Here is a 21,546-nt window from a genome sequence, read left to right as displayed (position 1 = left end):
TTGGTGACAGCAGGAGATAGTGGCCTGAAACATTGTTCTTCACTTCTCTCCAGAGCAGCCTGCTCCGTGCCACTAGCTGTCACCAAGGACTGAAGACGTCTCACTGAATGAAATAAATAATTTGTATGTAATCAAGACAGCTTTTATTGAAATAATTTCATTTTAGTTTAATCAAGTACTGCTTTTTCCATGGACAATGCTCCAAAAAATTCTGGCTTCAATTTACTTCAGATTTTGACACTATGCTCTAATGAAGATTTGGGCAGACATAGGCAATATATTTTTAATGTGTATAATATACAGGGTGTTACAAAAAGGCGCGGCCAAACTTTCAGGAAACATTCCTCACACACAAATAAAGGAAAGATGTTATGTGGACATGTGTCCGGAAACGCTTAATTTCCACGTTAGAGCTCATTTTAGTTTCGTCAGTATGTTCTTCCACCTACGCTCAATGGAGCACGTTATCATGATTTCATACGGGACACTCTACCTGTGCTGCTAGAACAAGTACGACACAACATGTGGTTAGTGCACGATGGAGCCCCTGCACATTTCAGTCGAAGTGTTCGTACGCTTCTCAACAACAGATTCGGTGACCAATGGATTGGTAGAGGCGGACCAATTCCGTGGCCTCCACGCTCTCCTGACCTCAACCATCTTGACTTTCATTTATGGGGGCATTTGAAAGCCCTTGTCTACGCAACCCCGGTACCAAATGTAGAGACTCTTCGTGCTCGTATTGTGGACGGCTGTGATACAATACGCCATTCTCCAGGGCTGCATCAGCGCATCATGGATTCCGAGCGACGGAGCGTGGATGCATGTACCCTCGCTAACGGAGGACATTTTGAACATTTCCTGTAACAAAGTGTTTGAAGTCACGCTGGTTCGTTCTGTTGCTGTGTGTTTCCATTCCATGATTAATGTGATTTGAAGAGAAGTTATAAAATGAGCTCTAACATGGAAAGTAAGCGTTTCCGCACACATGTCCACATAACATATTTTCTTTCTTTGTGTGTGAGGAATGTTTCCTGAAAGTTTGGCCGCACCTTTTTGTAACACCCTGTATAAATATATATGTAATACACAGAGAGGAAAAACTGTTACCAGATATTTCAAAGAGTACTTAACCAATTTACTTTAAATTTGTAGACGGTACACTAACAAACATTGAAGTGACATACACTGAATACTTTTTTTAAGTTATAATGTACAGCTTTTCATTTAAAGTCAACTGCAAGAAAAACAAAGCTGTGCTGTGAAAACTTGCAGTTCGTTTTCTTTCTTGCAGTCAGTTTCAACTATGACTGCAAGTCATGTAAACCATGAGAAACTGTTTCATGTATATTCTTTCCCCTTAAATAAATTTCGAACTAAAATCATATACACAACAGTTGTTCCCACCTTTGCCATCAGTTTTACAGAAAAAGTGTATTTTGGCTTACTGACCTACGCTTAAAATACTACTACGGAATCTGAATCGTCCGAAGCCTTGTAATCATACCCATTTGCAGCGCTACTCGAATCCTCTCTAGTGTCGAACTGACGGCCTTTCAACTTGAGTTCAATTTTGGGAATAGCGCGAAGTCACAAGGTGCCAAATCTGGCGAGTTCGGTGGGTGGAGTACAAACGTCATGTTGTTTTTTGCCAAAAAGGTCCTGGTGAGCAAAGACATGTGACAGGTTGCGTTGTTGTGATGCAGCAGCCAATTCCCTTGACGTCAAAGTTCGGGCCGTCGTCGCCGCACATTTCCACGGAGCCATCGCAAAAGGTCATAGTAGTACGCGGAATTCACTGTTTGGTTGGGTGGGACGAATTCTTTGTGTGTAATTCCCTCGGTACCAAAGAAAAAAAATGATCATGCTCTTCGCTTTGCTCTTCACCTGTCTCGTTTTTTTGGGTCTTGGAGATGAAGGTCCGCTGTTCTGTTCACAGACCCATCCTAAAATCGCCACACATCAGAGTATTATGGAAATCGCTCTGGACACACAACACATCCTCCCAGCTGAATGCCACTCTGCACACTGCCTCATCAGACGTGCAGCTCTCGCCACCTAGCGGTGCAAAGACCTACTTCTCCTACTTTCCTGATGGCAGCACCAGTCCTGAAAATTTTGGATTCCATCTCATATGTGATCAAAAGTATCCAGACACCCCCAAAAAACATACGCTTTTCAAGTTAGGTGCATTGTGATGCTACCCACTGCCAAGTAGGTCGAGTGGCTGCTCATAAACCACACATCATACCGGTAAATGCCAAACAACGCCTTGCTTTGTGTACGGAGCATTAACATTGGGCAACTGAACACTGGAAAAATGTTGTATGGAGTGACGAATCATGGTACACAATGTGGTGATCTGACAGCAGTGTGTGTGTATGGATAACACTCAGTGAACATCATCTGCCAGCATGTGAAGTGCAAACAGTAAAATACAGAGGCGGTGGTTTTATGGTGTGGCCACATTTTACATGGAGGGGGCTTGCACACCCCTTGTTGTTTTGCATGGCACTATCACAGCACAGGCCTACGCGCCTTCTTGCTTCCCACTGCTGAAGAGTGATTTGGAGATGGTGACTGCATCTTTCAAAATCATCAAGCACCTGTTCATAATGCATGGCCTTTGGCAGAAAGGTTACAAAACAATAACATCCCTGTAATTTGACTGCCTGCACAAAGTCCTGACCCGAATCCCATAGAACACCTCTGGAATATTTTGGAATGCCGACTTCATCCGAGGCCTCACTGACTGACATCGATACCTCTCCTCAGTGTAGCACTTCGTGAAGAATGGGCTGCCATTCCCCAAGAAACCCAGCACCTGACTGAATGTATGGATGCGAGAGTGGAAGCTGTCATCAAGACTAAGGGTGGGCCAACATCATACTGAATTCCAGCATTACTGATGGAGGGTACCACAAACTTATGTCATTTTCAGCCAGGTGTCTGGATACTTTTTGATCACATAGTCTATGATCGCAACTTCTTTACCATTCATTTTAAGGGATGTCAATTTTCAATCGCAGTTTCATTTGCAATTACAATAAATTATGCTCAAGATGACAGATGGGGGGGGGGGGGGGGGAGGAAATGTAAATGAAGGTGGGAGGAGGAGATGGCCAGAGGGGGAGGGGAGGCAGAGATGTGCAGAGAGAGTTGGGGAAACAGCTTAGGATGTATATCCAATTCACATACATATTTAGCAATTGCAAAGCATTGATGCGTTTGCTAGTATTCAATATTTTCAGGTTCAGGACTCTACTTACACATCAACATCTGTTTTAAAAAAGTATGTTGTGAGTAAAAGTCAACAAAAATTAATGAAAAATATATTTTTTTAAATATTTTTTGTGGTGTTCATAAAGTAACCTGCCTCCCCTCCCCCCCCCCCCCCCCCTCTTGGTGGTACATATTGCTGAAAGTGCCATGGTATGCATTGCTATGAGTATACTACAAGAAAGTTAAATGTTCTGGATCCTACTAACACATGAGCACCTCTTTAAAAAATGTTGTTACTGTTAAATCAATAACAATTAATGAATTTTGTTTTTTAAATTTTTTTAAGGACTGTGGCATAATGTGGCCCTGTCCCCTCCATCTGTTGGTAATGCGTGTTGTGGAAATTGTGTTGATATTGCTGGGGATAAGTCTCTCTAATCTTTTGAATCTTTTTATCGTCGTTTGTGTGACTGCAAATTGATGTACTGGTGACACCATCCCCCCCCCCCCCCCCGCCCCCCCCCCCCAAAGCATTGTCATCTGTCTGAAATTGTGTTACAGTAATCATTACCTTTCTAGTTTCACAATACATTATCAGTTGGAAGTATTCACCAGCTTTTCAGATTTGAAACAGCTCATATTAGCTGTTAATTTGTAATTAGGTTAGTATTGGAATTTTTTTTTTTTTGCAAATTCCACTTTCCTACTGGCACAGTTTTGCACTTTTGTTTCTAAGAAGAGGTAAGTACTCGCTCCAAGTGAGGACTCATGATTCCTGAACTATTATAAATTAGTGAAAATTTTCAGTTGTCCATGTTGTGGACTACGTAATTTCAACTTAGCACCGAGTACAAGTGGGACCAATTAGTTAAAAATGTAGATTTAGTGCTTCAGTTATATGCTTGACAAATAATTAAAGTAATTAAATATAACCATCCAGTTTGTGCAGTCTGGTTCCCCAGACCTCGACAGATACACAAAATGAAGAACTCCATGACAGGTGAGAAAATTACTGACAAAAATCAAATAATCTGTGGCTCTCCACACGACACACACATACCTCCTCTTTCTTAATGTTGAGAGGATCCTGCTCAAGAACAAAATCCTCAGCAAATGGAGCAACCTAGAACAAATAACATAAATCATCAGATCATACTGGAAGAAAAAAGCTTTATCACGTTTATGCATATAACAACAAACGCACTCAATAATGACAAAAAATGAATTTAACTCTCACAAGAGAATAAGTTGGAGCTAGATTTGAGGAACTGTGTGTGTTCAGTGAATTCAGCAACATTTGTAATAGCATCAACACCCTATTACATTTGAGGTCTCTGAAAATATTCCGATTTCAGTGATAAATACCATGAATATCTACCGAAATACTTCTTGAAATACGTTAATGAAAGTATTCCTTGATTCATATTCACTAATAAAGGACATTTTGGTGCGATAGGCCACCACTGCATCATTATACAGCATTATCAGAACAGTCTGAAAAGCTTATAAGAGTGCTGCAGGGTATAATTTACGGAGAACTAATTCCTAAGGAAAAAAAATTATACATTACACCACTCCAAAGTCAATTAGCAATGAAGTGAGTCAATCAGGCTACTGTGTGCACAAATTCAAGCAGCCCACCAGAGATGAAGTTGCCAAACGAGTTCTTTGTTTGGTTTCCTACAACCAAACAGGAGAGCAATACAAAAACTGGACATAGGACAGTAGCATGAATTGAACCTGAGCCACAGGCTGAGAAGTCTCGTACACTATCATCTACGCTATGAGAACAACTGACACCAATTGCATCTGGCGGATCACTCGAGTTTGTGCATGCAATGCTAAATAATTCGGAACTGGTGCAACATACTGAATTTCCTTCGTAACAATTACTTCTCAGCACAACCTCTCCTGGAACATCCCTACATGTTTTTTAGACTATTTCTGACCACCCTGTCGATATACATAAAGGGACCACATACCGAAGTAGTAAATACTCAAAGAGAATGATCCATATGTAAATAATAGATTTCAGCTATCAGTCGTCCTTTGGAATTTTTATTGGCTAGAAACTAGCCATTATCATTTTTGGTCAATGCATGTAACGCCTGTTGTCCACAGTTCATTGAATTCAATGCCGAAATCTAGATCTGCCAATAAAAATTCCAAAGGACGACTGATACCTGAAATCTATTATTTACAAATCAAAATAATGGTCGCTGCGTGCAACAGCCTCTGAATGGAGGGTAACCTGATGAAAATGATTCATGTTTTGGTATCACAATAACTTGGCACCACAAACAGAAGTTTACATCTCTTGTGCATACACATGGAATTCATGCTCATCCTTAGGCCTTCCGCAAACGGAGCAATTGAAATGAAACCTGTTGACAATGCGAAATGGTAAATGGTTACTTTTAGAATCACTTCCCGTTTAGCTAAATCGGGCTCTACAGATGGTGTGACTGCAGAGTGATTAGACAGTAAATCATTTGAAATGTGCTACCCGTGAATTGCCAAAAACTTGTGTCCACATGGCCAAGCACTGAGTTGCATCGTGGTCTCAAACGCAGTTCTCTACCGATTTAATCTGAGGATGAACAAACAGGTTGTGGACGTTAGCTTTGTGTGGGAAGTCAAAAAACATCCAATTTTATTCAACTATAAGCTCCCAGGCTACTGCAACAATAATTTGACAAAGAAAGAGCGGTATGAAGTGGGAAAAGTAGTTTGTATGAAAACTATGTAGTGTACATACATAAAAATAAATCTACCAGTACGTCAATGGGAGCAAATTTACAAAAAAATGTAAATCATACTGGGGGTATTCTTTTGTGAGACTGGCAGCAACTCTGTCATTCCATAAAATTACATTGTTCTGTGCAAACAAACAGTGAAAATGGTGGGAAAATAACAGAAAAACAACATATCTCCAATATGACTACACACAATGGGGTTCACATGCAAATGATTGAAGGAGCACAAATCACCACATTATATTTATTCATGTACCTAGTTTAGATGTACAAAAATTTAAACTTTTGCACTTCATGTAACAAGAACGTAGTGTCCCATGGCAATTATTTTCTACTCCCTTTGTTAGAAAAGTCATAAACCCGAATTCTGAATGACTGGTGAGACACGAACTTGGGAATACAAAATCAGTACGGGGCCTTAAATACTCCTACTCGTGGAGCCTGAGGAGGATGTGATGGCGCCGAGCTGTGTCGTAGCCCTTATGATCAAAGAAAACCACAACAAGAGGATGGCACTGGGAAGAAGGCCTGCTGAACTGCAGTTTTCAGTTAATCCAGATGATCGATCAGAGATCGTCCCTCCTGAAAGCCGCACCAGTAACGAGATAAAAATGTGACAAGATTAGAGGACCCAACTGAGCAAATGGGTCACCATCCATTCTAGTAACTTGGAGGGGTCACTGGTCAGACTGTTTGGCCGGAAATTAATAAGGGACGCCAGATCCTTGCCAGGCTTATGGACTGGACCCACAACAGTGTCTCTTTACTGAGAGGGGGAAAATGCCTTGGAGCCAAATACAGTTACCGTATTTACTCGAATCTAAGCCGCACCTGAAATTTGAGACTCCAAATTCAAGGGGAGAGAAAAGTTTTAGACTGCACCTCCAAATCGAAACAAAGTTGGTCCATTGCAACATGAGACACGATTTAGAATGAATGGATGAAGATACAGCTACAGTAGTTTGGTTCGAGTTGTAAGCTCAGCATTTAAGCTTCACCAGGTAGCCATTGCTATGCGTCAGGTGTTCCGTCCGTATTTATATGGGTACCCTTACTTTTTCACGTGCTTTGTCTGGTTCAAATTCATTGCTTATTTTGCTTTGATCTGATAAGTGCCGTTCTCTTTGTTATAGGTGTTTACGTCACTCTAAGCTGAAAATGCATTATTGTACTGTGTCGTGCATTGTTTGTCGCATTCTGATAATGAATGTTTACGACCTGTCGCCGCTCGCGCCATGGCTTGCTTTTGTGCCCGCTACCACTGCAATCCAACTGCGGCTAGCCTTAAAATTTTCAATTTTTTGCTCTCTAGCAGTTTCATGCACCTTAATTTTTAAAATTTCGGCGTTCACAGGCAGGAATTTCTGATGCTGTTCCTTAACAAATTCATTTAAAATCACTTCTAGTGTATGATATTGGCCACACATTGGCCCCACTAAATGCTTTTCTGCTACTTGATCATCCAAATAATTTGTCTCTCTGCAGTCGCCATCGCCTGACGTTTCTCTCATCAATCCAGTATCGCAGACCTGCAGCACAGTTAGAACTTTGTTCCGCAAACTGAATTTGGCATTATAATGAAAGCACTTCATTATAGTTCACTAACACCAACAAGCACTTCACAAACTTCCACGAAGCAATAGGTGCCGCTACGTGAAATCTTAGTGAGCCCCAGCATATCAACTCGTGCAACAATTGTAAAGCCTTGTGCATTGTTGGTATTTTTATGTAAAGAAATTTATTATTGTTGTTGTGAATATTTGAAAGGCATCTACACTTTAAGAGAACAATACGGAATTTCTATTTACTTTGTTGGATAATGTATGAAAATGCAGAGTTCGAAACTTGGGGCGGAGAAAAAAAGCTCGTCTCCTAGCTTTTATTAAATTTATTTATTGACGCTGAGGTTTTGGCGCCAATATAGATCTTTGTGTCTGCAAAGCATGCCTGTGTAGAGCTACATATTTTCGACGGCAGAAGTTAGTTGTGGCGGCTCCTACCAACATTTTTCAGAACTTTCACTTACTTTGCACTCGATTCTAACCTGCAGGCGGTTTTTTGGATTACAAAAACTGGAAAAAAAGTGCGGCTTAGATTCAAGTAAATAAGGTAAGCACCTGGAGAAGATTTCGGCGCTGTTGAAGCAATTAGTTATGGATGGGATCAGGCCCAGGAGCTGAATCATGAGAAGAAGAGGGGACCAGAAGAAGCTTCCATTCATTCAGTATAGTGTGCATTGTAGGATTCCACTTGACAAGGCACCAAACATATGTGGAAAGCTTCAGCCCGCTGTTTCTGGAGGAGGAAGGCACTTGGATACTAGGTTTATAAAACAAATAAAATTAACGAGCCACTGCCACAGAGGTCATCATGTGGCAACCAGTGTAAGGATAAAACAAGGGAAGGAAAGTCAGCGAAAGATTAGTGGCAAAAAAAAAAAAAGTGTCGTATGCAGCACTAAAATGAGTAAAGAACCATGATTAAGAAGGCATTGATCTTTTTTTTTTTGCAAGAAATTGGTCACGAGAAGCCCCGACTCGAAAAAAAAACAAACACTGAAGCTCTGTTCAACAAAGGGCGATGAGCATTAAAATCCCCCAAGAAGAAGGATGGGAGGGAGGGAGTGGAAATTGCTGAAGTAGGGCAGTTAGGGCAACAGGTGTAGGTGGCCTGCCAGAGGGAGATAGAGATTGCAAACCTCGACTGCAGAGTCCAAGTGGACCCGGACGGCAACTGCTTCCAATGAGGTACGAGGGTGGATACAGGTACTGACAATATCTGTACAGACGCCACTGGAAGCCTTCAAAGGGCTGACCTGGTTCCAACAAAACACGGAGCCAATGAAGCGTTGGTGATGGAGCATTAGTAAAATGAGATTCCTGCAGAACGACACAAGCTACCAACTAAAACACAGTAAGGGATTATAACTTTGGGACGCAACGGTAGTATCCATTTCAGTTCCATTGCATAAACACGGAGCAGATATCCAAATGGGAGGTGAATGGGCTTGAGAGAACCATGCTGCTGGGTCACCATCCATCACAAATGAGGACATGGTAACAGCCATAAATAAGAGGTCAGGCCCATGTCTGTCTCTCTCTCTCTCTCTCTCTCTCTCTCTCTCTCTCTCTCTCTCTCTCACACACACACACACACACACACACACACACACACACACAGTCCCTGGCAGCTATGTGACAGTCTTTTTATTGTGGCTAGCAGTGACTCAGCATCACCGCCATATGATGAGTAGCAACTACCCTTTTCATAATAGTGTTTTTAATCAAACATGTTAAACCTACATGTTTAGGCACAGTCATACAAGTACTCACTGAACTGTACAACCCCACCTTGCTAAGTTGTGCATTAGTGGGAATATATTACTGTTCTGTGACATAAAACTGCACAGTCTGCAGCATTTACTTTTAAATAAGGTGGATATTAAAGTCACCTAAAGTGCTACTACAGAAGTCTACACATTATATTTATAGTGCAGCAAATAATAGTTTCATTTACTTTCTCTGCAGTGCACTGAAAATGCCTTAAACTTTTTTTTTGCAGGAAACAAAGATTTCAATTGCAAAATAGGAGTAATTTGTAATCACTTCTGTAAAATAAACAGAATCGAAGTAGCAACTGAGGAAGTAATATTGGGAATACAATACTTTAATAAACTAACAAAGTTTCATATTTGGATTGGGGGGGAGGGGGGGGGGGAGGGGGGGGGTATAGGTGGGGTGGGGGGAGGGGGGAGGCTGTACACTACCAGGCTTTCAGGTACGTTCACTGACGTTCATGCCAAAATACCTGTCACTGTCTTGAAATTAATTTCCAATGAGTACTGTAAAGTTAAGTGTAGATCCCCAAACAGGATCTACCATATGTGATGACGCCTATCAAAGCAAACACGAAAGGTCACATTGCCCCAGACACACATTCACACAATGTGTTCTACAGCCACTTCAGAAAGGTGGTGTGAGGTACATGATTCTCCAGTAAAGTAAATGAACATGTTTTTATTAACTGCCATTAATCTGCTAGAGTTTCCACAAAACTAGTATAAGTACAAATAAACATCAAGAAATTAGCAGGAAAGTCGCTACAGTGACAAAAGGCAGCCAGTTTCCCTATTGTATTAGCTATCCGTTGTTTATCTGCTATTACAGCTTGATTAATACGAGGGCCATCCAAGAAGTACCCAACCTGACATATAGATAGTGATCATTGTTTTAAACAAATGACTACAGTGGAAACTACCAACACTATAAAGCTCAAGTTTGAAGCTTAACAATGCTCTGTTGTTCAATATTTGTGTGGCAGCCTTCAATAGTGAATGCTCTCAGAAAATTTAGGAAAGTGGATGAACTTGTCATTGTTATGTGATAACACTACCTTCATTTGAAAGGTCTTAGTCTAACTAATATTAAAGCTGAGCTATTTTCTACTGGGGGCATCTGCTCCTTCATTTACTACAGTAAAATATTTGGTGGCAGAGTTTACACAAGGCCACACAAGTTGCCAAGACGAACAGTGCAGTGGTAATCGCGAAAGCGTTACGGAGATGATAGATAAACTCCAGTGGAAGACTTTGCAGGAGAGACGCTCAGAAGCTCGGTACGGGCTTTTGTTGAAGTTTCGAGACCATACCTTCACCGAGGAGTCAAGCAGTATATTGGTCATGAGGGTAAAATCAGAGAGATTAGAGCCCACACAGAGACATATCGACAATCTTTCTTTCCACAAACAATACGAGACTGGAATAGAAGGGAGAACCAATAGAGGTACTCAAAGTACCCTCCGCCGCACACCGTCTGTTGGCTTGCGGAGTATGGATGTAGATGTAGGTGTAGACCAAATGAGGTGACCACACCAAAAATTGGGTAGAACAGCCACGACTGAAATTGCACAAACTACCAAACATCATATGCATTTCAGAAAGTGCTGTATGTACATCACATACTGACTGAAAATTTCGACATTAGAAAGCTGTGCACAAATTGTGTGCCACGTCTACTCACAATGGAACAAAACTGCATCACCACGAACTCAGTCGAGTGTTTGGCAATGTTTTGCTGCAATAAAGCCAAATTTTTATGTCTATTCATAATTTATTATGAATGTGGGTTCATCACTTCGCATCTGGTACAGAGGAAGAGTCAAAACAGTGGACTGAAAATGGAGAATCAACTCCAAAGAAGACAAGCAGTTCCGTCAGCAGGCAAGGTCATGCAGTCATTTTTTTTTAGATTCCTATAGGATAATTTGAATTGATTATCTTAAAAAAGGAAAAGCAATCACTTGTGAGTAATGTGTGAACTTATTGCAGCATTTTAGTGATGAAATGAAGCAAAAATGGCCACATCTAGCAAAAAATAAAGTTTCTTTTCGTCATGACACTGCACCAGTTGACACATACATTATCTTGATGGGTAAAAACAATGAGTTTAAGTTTTGATTACTTTCTCATGCAACCTAGTCATAACATTTAGCCTCTTCTGTTTATTTTGTGTTTACAGACTTGGTGGAATGACGTGGTGGTGAAAGATTTGCTAAAATTGAAGAGGTGGAGCCTGCAGGTGAAGGTTATTTTGCAGTGCTCGACAATTCTCACTATAAATGGGGTCCTGAGATATTAAACACATTTGGAAAAAGGGTACCACACTGAAAATGGGCTATGTAGAGAAATAAGATGTTTTTACCCCAAAATGTTTGTGTTTTGTTTGTCAAGTACTTCTGGGAAGCCCTTATACACTGAGATGATGAAAGCCATGGGGTAGTGATAAGCATACGTAAAGATGGTGGTAGTGTCGCGAACACTAGATATAAAACGGCAGTGTCTTTTGCACTCAGACAATTCACGTGAAAATGTTTCCAATGTGGTTATGGCTTCACAATGGGAATTAACAGACTTTGAATGCAGAATGATAGTTGGAGTCAGACACACAGGCCATTCCATTTCAGAAATTGTTACAGAATTCAATATTCTGATTCCACAGCATCAGGGGTGTGCTGAGAATACCAAGTTTCAGGCATTGTCTCTCACCGTGGACAATGCAATGGTTGACGGCCTTAATTTAATGACCAAGAGCAGCGGTGTTTGCACAGAGTTGTCAATGCTAACAGACAAGTAACACTCTTTGACATAACGTCAGAAATCAATGTGGATTGTATCACGAACATGTCCTTTAGGACAGTGTGCCAAAATTAGGCATTGCAAAATACTAACATGAGTTCTTTACAGATGAATGGAAAAACTGGTAGAAGCCAACCTCGGGGAAGATCAGTTTGGATTCCGTAGAAATGTTGGAACACGTGAGGCAATAATGACCCTATGACTTATCTTAGAAGCTAGATTAAGAAAAGGCAAACCTACATTTCTAGCATTTGTAGACTTAGAGAAAGCTTTTGACAATGTTGACTGGAATATTCTCTTTCAAATTCTGAAGGTGGCAGGGGTAAAATACAGGGAGCGAAAGGCTATTTACAATTTGTACAGAAAGCAGATAAGAGTTGAGGGGCATGAAAGGGAAGCAGAGGTCGAGAAGGGAGTGAGACAGGGTTGTAGCCTATCCCCAATGTTATTTGATCTGTATATTGAGCAAGCAGTAAAGGAAACAAAAGAAAAATTTGGAGTAGGAATTAAAATCCATGGAGAAGTAATAAAAACTTTGAGGTTCGCCGATGACATCGTAATTCTGTCAGAGACAGCAAAGGGCTGGGAAGAGCAGTTGAACGGAATGGACAGTGTCTTGAAAGGAGGGTATAAGATGAACATCAACAAAAGCAAAATGAGGATAATGGAATGTAGTAGAATTAAGTCGGGTGATGCTGAGGGAATTAGATTAGGAAATGAGACACTTAAAGTAGTAAATGAGTTTTGCTATTTGAGGAGCAAAATACCTGATGATGGTTGAAGTAGATAGGATATAAAATGTATACTGGCAATGGCAAGGAAAGCGTTTCTGAAGAAGGGAAATAAGTTAACATTGAGTATAGATTTAAGTGTCAGGAAGTCATTTCTGAAAGTATTTGTGTGGAGTGTAGCCATGTATGGAAGTGAAACATGGTCGATAAATAGTTTAGACAAGAAGAGAATAGAAGCTTTTGAAATGTAGTGCTACAGAAGAATGCTGAAGATTAGATGGGTGGATCATATAACTAATGAGGTGGTACTGAACAGAAATGGGAAGAAGAGGAATTTATGGCACAGCTTGACTAGAAGAAAGGACTGGTTGGTAGGACATGTTCTGAGGCATCAAGGGATCACCAATTTAGTATTGGAGGGCAGCGTAGAGGGTAAAAATCGTAGAGGGAGGCCAAGAGATGAATACACTAAGCAGATTCAGAAGGATGTAGGCTGCAGTACGTATTGGGAGATGAAGCAGCTTGCACAGGATAGATTAGCATGGAAAGCTGCATCAAACCAGTCTCAGGACTGAAGACCACAACAACAAGAAGCTACAACAGCTGATGAGCAATGTGAGTGCCTTTGCTAACAGCTCAGCATCACCTGCAGTGCTTGTCGTGGGCTCGTGACAGTAGCGGTTGGACCTTAAGATGATTGTAAAGTTGTGGCTCGGTCAGTTGAGCTCCAATTTGAGTTGGGAAGAGATGACGGTAAGATTCAAGTGTGCACAGAGCCCATGAAGCTATGGACTCACATTGTCAACAGACTCGGTGGTGGCTCCATAATCGTGTGGGCTAAGTTTACATGGAATGGACTGGACCATCTGGTCTAACTGAACTGAACATTGACTGGACATGGTTATGGTTGCCTACTTGGAGACCAGTTGCAGCCATTCACAGGCTTTATGTTCCGAAACAACAATGTCATGTCACCAGGCAACAATTGTTCACGACTGGTCAGAAGAACATTCTTGACAACTCGAGTGAACAATTGGCCACCCGCATTGCCCGACACGAATACCATCCAACATTTATGGGACATTATCGAGACGTCAGTTCACACACAATATCCTGAAGTGGCAACACCTTCGCAATTACGGATAGCCATAAAAAATCACGGTTCAATATTTCTGTAGGGGACTTCCAATGGCTTATCGAGTCCATGCCACATCGAACTGTTGCACTACACTGCGCAAAAGGAGGTCCCATGACTTATCACCTCAGTATATTTACAAGAGTACACTCGAGAAGCAACTGTCGTGAAAAAAATTAAAGCCAATGTACAACGTGCACTGCTGTCATCTCTGCTACTTGTGGAGCTTTCAAACCTCCCAACAGATTTTCAGAAAATCTGTGGGTCATGTGGTTAACACGCAATATTTTTCATTTTCTTTCGGCTCTGCAGGGATTCTGAATTGCAATAAATGCTTTTTACTGACGAGAATCTTCCAAAAAGAAATTTACCAACTTTAGAAGCTGTGGCACAGAACAGACATTTACTATTTGCCCTTCTTTTTTTTTTCTTTCTTCTTTACTGGTGTGGAGGAACGAGGAATCATTTTAGCACGACTTTTATAAAACCGAGTGGTCTACCTTGCAGTATATTACATGGTACAGCAAAAGTACTTACAGTAGCCTCTGCTCTATCCTGTTCACCCTTTCCTTTCGCCTCTTCCTTAATCTTGTTGGCACATTCTGAAACAGCTGATGGGTCTCCGAGAACCTGAAAAAAGGGTGAAATAGAGGTATATTTGCAACATCTCTCAGCTTGAAGTCTGGTGGTCACTGGGTGGCAGAATGAACAGGGAGTAAAACAAGATGAAACACACACACACACACACACACACACACACACACACACACACAGAGAGAGAGAGAGAGAGAGAGAGAGAGAGAGAGAGAGAGAGAGAGAGAGAGAGAGAGGGAGACATGCTCCCAGTCTTGTATGTGCCTATCCCTTACTTAATTTGCATTTATCACAAGCCTCTCAACCTGTGCAAAGTCACAACTGACAAGAAAAGAAATGCATTTGACTCCTGTATAGATGAAAAGTAAAAAAACAGATCCAGAAAATTACAGACCCAGCCTTAATGTTAGTGTGCTACACAATTCTTGAAAATAGTCTAACTTCGAATATAATAAATTTCCTCGATACAGAAAAGCTTCTGTCCCCAAATCAGTACCGATTTAGAAAGCATTGCTCGTGTAAACCTCAGTTTTCCTTTTCCCTACACGATACCCTACAAACTGCGGACAGAGGCTAACAGGTAGGTTCAATATTCCTAATTTCCGAAAAGCACTTGGCACAGCGCCCCAGTGCAGTCTGTTAACACAGGTATGAGAATAGGAATATATTACCAGATATGTGAGTGGCTGGAAGACTTCTTACGTAATAGAACCCAGTATGTTGTCCTCGGTGGCGAGTGTTATCAGAGACAAGAGTATCATCAGGACTGCCCCAGGGAAATGTGATAGGACAACTATTATTTTCTATTCCCTTTGTATAGAAAAAGTTGCCAACCCAAACTCTGAATATGACATGTGTGACGGGAGCTTCTGAATAAAAATCAAAAGAGGGCCCCACTCGTGGATATGATGGCGGCAAGCTTTGTAATAGATCTTATTAGGATTAAAAAAAAAAAAAAAAAAAAAAAACTGTGACAAGATGATGGGGGCTGGGAAAAGGCCTGCCGAACTGTGGTTTCCAATTGAAGCAGATGATCGATTGGAGACCGTCCCTACTGAAAGCCACACCAACAACGAGACAGAAGGTCCCGAGATTTCGAAGTCACGAGTGAGTCGATGAGCCGCCATCTGTTCTAGTAAATTACAGGGAGCACTGGCCAGGGGCTGACTGGTCGGTCACTATCGAGGCAAGCGGATCCTTGTCGGGCTTATGGACTGGAACCAGAACAATGTCTCTCCACTGAGAGGGGAAGATGCCTTGGAGCCAAATGTGGTTCTACACCTGGCGGTGGTTTTGGCACTGCGAAGGGCTCAGGTGTTGAGGCAATTGATTATGGATGGAATCAGGGCCAGGAGCTGAATCGTGGAAAGAAGAGGAAACCAGAAGCAGCTCGCATTCAGTAAAGTGTACGCTGGAGGATTCTGCTTGACGAGAGGTAAAACAAATGTAGAAAGCTTCAGTCCGGAAGGCAGCTGGACACCAGGCCGACATCGATGCCATTGCAAAATGGGTCAAGGGTGTTCCACAAAAACTGATGGATCTGTACACAGGCGACCTGGAATGGCAAGGTCTGGAATTTATGACTGCCACAGACAACCTTGGAGGGTGAGGTGTGTAGCACACACGAGTGATGAAGGGACAGAAGAACCTAGAGAGGAGACAAAGTGTTCCCAACACACCCACTTGCTCTGTTTGATTAAGGGACGGGCTTCAGTGCGAAGACATTTAAACATAATAAGACCGGCAGAGGACAGGTGCCGCATGAGACGTTGCAAGCCACGACGACAATTGCCGATAGCGGTGGCAATGGCCGAGTTCCACCTCGGAACAGGCCAACAGCAAACGAGGCCTGTCACGTGGGAAACAGCAATGTTGATTATCTTACTGGACAGATCATGGGCGACTCCATTATTACAACCTGAAAAAAAAAAAAAAAAAAAAAAAAAAAAAAAAAAAAAAGGTATATACCTATGAGGTATATTAAGGCTGATCAGCATGGTGGAATGCCCAGCGGGGTTACCTGATCATCATGAGGCAGGAAAGGAACAAGAGAATCAACGGGAATTTGTGTGTGTGTGTGTGTGTGTGTGTGTGTGTGTGTGTGGTTTGGGAACGTATGGGCGCCCAGTGGCCAGGTTATCAGCGTCCTGACATCGATGAAAACAAACGAAAACTGTCATAAACGCATGCACACAATCGCCTTGAAGCGTCAAGTCTGCGGCTGGCGCGCTGCCAGATGCCCTTGAGCCGCCTTATCGGCGGGGTCAAAGGTCAGGCGCTCAGAGAGCTGACGTAACATGCTGTTGCATACTCTATAGCGACAGATTCTAGATGTACCCTTGTCTGGTTCTCAGCTACGCTACAAATCAATTTATTTATGAAAATACAAAGTACAGTCTCCAACAAATTTTACATATTCACAAGTACCTTTACCTTTAATCCAAATAAATACAGTTTCATTTACAGATATTTTACGTCTATTGCGGGTATACAAGGAGAAGGGTGAGGGTGACATATATGATGATTTGCCAAAGTCTTTATTTGCATTTTCACAAACGTGGTATGTGCGGTAGGCTATGACGTCATGGTCGACAAAGCTTTCGAGTCCAGATACATTGGGTACACCTGTACCACCTCGTACAATTGCAACAGTTAGCCAGCCGTTGCCATGAGAAAATGTATCATTCAGATCAATACTGAAGTTCAGTCTACATCCACAGAAGACAGCGGGTCCATCTAGTAGTGAATGTGCAGCGACAGATTTTATAGTATTCTTCTTCTTGTCAGCAGCAGATGTTGTCATTTCGACGTCTTCAATTGTTTTATATATTGTCTGCCTTGCACGGCGACGATATCTGCACAGGCATTCTCACATGCATTAAAACCAGTGAGGAGGCAAGATAGCTAATAAAGAAAGTAAAAGAGGGAAAACAAACCACAAAAGAGCTAAAAGAACAGCACAGGGAAATGAGACTGGCTGACCACTTACGAAAACACTTGGGTGAGCCAGCCACCCCATTGACACATTAAAAATATCTCCTCAAAATCTTGCTAAAAATGTGGGACAATTCACTGAACTTTAAAACCCGAACCATATTCATTTGAGCATTGCACAAAATAGACTGCAGATCTGCCGGCAAATCTGCTGCAGTCCGCTGGTCAGCAAATAAAATGTAGTCACTATCACAGACGTCATAGAGTGGCGACCAGTGTAAGGAAAAAAGAACGGAGGGAAAGTGAGTGAAAGATCAACAGCAACGAAAGTGCCCTGAAATGAGTAGGGGAAACACCATTTTCTGCAAAGAACTGGACAATGAGGAGGCACGAATAGGTGAAAAAGCACTGCCCCACAACAGGAGACGGGTATTAAGAACACTGAGGAGGAGGAGGAGGAGAGGGAGAAATTGCTGGAGGGCAGATAGGGCAGTGGATGTAGGTGCCCTGTAAGGGGGGAGACAGAGATGGCAAATCGTAACATAGTCCAAGTGGGCCTGGAGGGCAACAGCTTTCAATGAGGTACAATGAGGGATCCATGAACTGACAATATCTGCACAAGCCAATGTGCAGACACCAGTGGAAGCCCTCAAAGAGCTAACCTGTTTCCAACAAAGCAGGCAACCAACGAAACGTTGGTGAGTGAGCATTAGTAAAATGAGATTCCTGGAGAACGACACAAGCTACCCTGTAAAACACAGTACGAGAGTGTAACTTTGGGAGGCGACGGTAGTTCCCTGTTCCTCTCTTTTATAGATCAAGGAGGGCAGAACAGGGAGGGAAAGCAGGTTACTGAAAGAAAACCGAAAAAGGGAGGGTGACCTTGGGGTGCACAGGCTGTGTGTCCAGTGCCCGATTTGTAGTAGCAGGCCTCCAGCCTGAGAGACACGAGGGGGAATGGTTTCACGAGGGCCGAAGAAAGGGCGCACTTCTCCAGAACCAGAGAGGAGGGGCGGGACACGGAGGGCAAGGGGGGGGGGGTGCAGGAACTGCAGGGAGGGGGAGATAAGAGGGGGGCTGGACTGGGATAAGGAAGAGGGAGGAGGAAGGAATGTAACAAAGGTAGAGGTCATCAACACAGGGAGAAGTCTGTCATATTTTTGACGAGCTTCAGTGTAAGATAAATGATCAAGAGACTTCACTCCTGCATTTTCTTTCACTTCTTAAAAGATGGGAAATCTGGTGAGCATCGAGAGTGATGGTCGAGACAATTAACACACACGGGTGGCGGTGCACTGGGGGTTCCGCTCATTGAGTGGGTGTCCACATTCACCGCATGGAGGGTTCGCCATACACCGGGAAAACGTGTGCCCGCTATGCAAACACCAAAATCACTGCACAGCTGGAGGAACAAACGGCTTCACGTGAGCCAGTATCGGTACAGTTGTTTTATGACCTTCCTGTACATGTCAAATTAAATGAACACCCCAGAGTTCATCAGCGTAAAGGATGTGCTCCCTATGAAGAATGGCACTCTGAACCACATTCAAAGACTGGTCAGGGGAACGGACACCAGGACACTGCCAAGATGATCACAAGCACAAAGGGATCAACAGTAAACTGACTGCACCTTACTGAGGGACTCCACTTCACCACGCTTCTCTTTGATATTTTCCACAACTACTATGGCTCTTTGATGGTGAAGGTGTCCCCATCCGTGCTAGTGCAGACTAGGTAGCGGGAAAAGCGTTTCACCCCAAGCCGGTAAGCCTGGCCGTCCTCCCAGGGTGAAGCAACAGAAGGGAAGGCTGTAGAGTCATAAGAAGCAGCATTCAGGGTGTATACACGGACAAGGAAAAAAAATTCCCGGATTTCCTGGTTAAAAATACATTTTCTCCCGGGTGAAAACACGCGTTTTCCGTGTTAAGTGACAGTATATTTTCCCTAATCAATCCTTTGAATGGTTATGGTTTTATACACGGGCGTAGAATTTCCCAGCACTTTAGAAAATGAAACTCTGGGAAAAAAGACACGTTTTGAAAATATCTTTGATTTGCAGCAAAATGTACGCTGTGTATATTGGTGCTACGAATGTATACATTGGAATTCCACCAAACAACGCATGTTACTTTCTGAATCATTGAAATTGAGATTGCGATGCACGTTTGTAAGTCAGTCATAGCTCATGTCACGTGATCTCGCCAGCTGATGGCGGCAAATATTCAGAGTGTAGGACACGTGATGTAGTCAGCCAACAGCAACATCACTGTTAAGTAGCACGAACACACAAACAGGGAAAGTTAATAGTTTAAATTAATATACATAGTGTTGCTACAAGAAAAGAAAAGCTTTCACATATAATATTGGCCTCAAGCTGCAAGAGAAGCTAAGCTTTCGCATATAATTTCGTTCTTTTTTGCACATGTTACACTTAAGATACATCACACAAATGTGCCAGTAAAATTTTTAATGATGAAATAAGTGTCTGAGCTTCAGGGTTTGAAATTCTTCTAAACGGCTCGTCATTAAAGAGTTGATTTTTAAATGAGAGTCAAACGCTCTGTGATTTAATAAATTCATGGTACATTCTCACACATAGTTACGTAAAAGGACATTTACTTTGAAAGTAACGCTTGTCAAACGACCATTCGCAATATTTTCCCGTGACCTGTTAGAAATAGGTTCGTTTCAGCAGTTGCCAGAGAGCGCAGAAAACAGGCGACATCGCGCTTGCGCAGCTATCGTGATGTAGGAAGCCCGTATGTACGTACGTGTACAATATTAAAACATCATAAATTATGTTATAAAAGAAACAAGACATCAGAGGGTACTCCAAGAGCATTGGAATTTCGTGGACCACACCAAAATGTGCACATTAAAAGTGCCACATTCCTGTAGCCAGAAGCGGGAGACTCCACAACTCAAACATGACTCAACTGCGCATGCGCACAAGCACGAGCCCGCTCTTAACTCTAAAACGAATCTAATGTAAACAGTTGTCACTTCACGCTCATCGGAGACAATTTGTTGTTATGAAGCATTGCATAGTCTTCCTAAAGCCTTTGACACATTTTGCTGTTGGCAGACGCTTGCACGACCACTGTGTGTCGTTGTTGTATATGGCGCATTTCCTTTGCAATGTAAGTTATTTTTGTTTTTTTCTGTCATTTATGTTTTATTGTTGAAGTATTATTCTGCAGTAGCAGGATACAGTAATATACTTTGTTAGAGTATCGGTTCTTACCAGTCAAAATTACAAACATTTAACTGAAAACTAAAACAATGAAAAATTCCCGGAATTCTAAAAAATTCCCGGGATTTTCCCGGATCTCCCGGTTGTCCCGATGCGTATACACCCTGAGCATTAAATGATCCATTACCAACCGAAGAACCGACCGTAGAAGAATGGACAGTTTCTTGAAGCTTAATACATTTCACAAACTTGGCATCTGTCTCGATACCACGCACTCCAATCAGTGCCTCTTCCCATGAGCACCACCCAGCCACAGCACCAGAAGTTCCAATGCTGCAGAATGACAAGCAACCACCCCTAGGAATCCACAGGGAGGCAGCAGCTCACAAGTGCCATCCCTGTGCTGTCAGGGGGGTCAGCCAGATGCGTAGGCCTACATAACGGCCCATGACATGGACTGGCCACACATGCTGGTGGTCTAGTGGGGCAGAGCAAAAGGACAGGGGGAGGGGAATCCATGCCATGGACACTAGGTAGGGATTCTTCTCGAAATATTACAGAAAGAAAATTTAGAAGTGGAGGTCAAAGTCCAAAGGGGTGCAAGAAACACCAGAAAGGAAGGATGGAAAGGAATAAAACTGCAAGGAATACAGGAAACCAGAGTAATAGTTAGGTCAACTTAAGTATGGTTTGACGTCATAAGCGCGTGACTGCGTGTGAGATCGCTCTCTAAGTTTTCATCTATTTTTAGGTTTCAGATATATATTTTAACTGTTTTTGTGATAATATTTACTATATAAGTGACTTATTAGTGGTTTCTTCATTCACCTCTGCATTTCTTGTGTTGT

At 42.2% G+C, this 21,546-nt stretch overlaps 1 protein-coding gene across 1 annotated transcript in view; it reads right to left on the bottom strand.

Moving 5' to 3' along the window:
* LOC124553352 overlaps positions 1-21,546 on the bottom strand; it is a 179,998-nt gene that overhangs the window by 120,650 nt on the left and 37,802 nt on the right. The window contains exon 3 of the mRNA XM_047127226.1: positions 4,283-4,345. Within this exon, the coding sequence (XP_046983182.1) occupies positions 4,283-4,345 (63 nt within the window). The remainder of the gene's footprint in view (positions 1-4,282; positions 4,346-21,546) is intronic.

This window comes from Schistocerca americana, chromosome 11 (genome assembly GCF_021461395.2).
Source record: "Schistocerca americana isolate TAMUIC-IGC-003095 chromosome 11, iqSchAmer2.1, whole genome shotgun sequence".
In the NCBI taxonomy this organism is placed as follows: domain Eukaryota; kingdom Metazoa; phylum Arthropoda; class Insecta; order Orthoptera; family Acrididae; genus Schistocerca; species Schistocerca americana.
The sequence above is the reverse complement of the archived record's forward strand: the minus strand, read 5'-3'. Positions and strand labels throughout refer to the sequence as shown.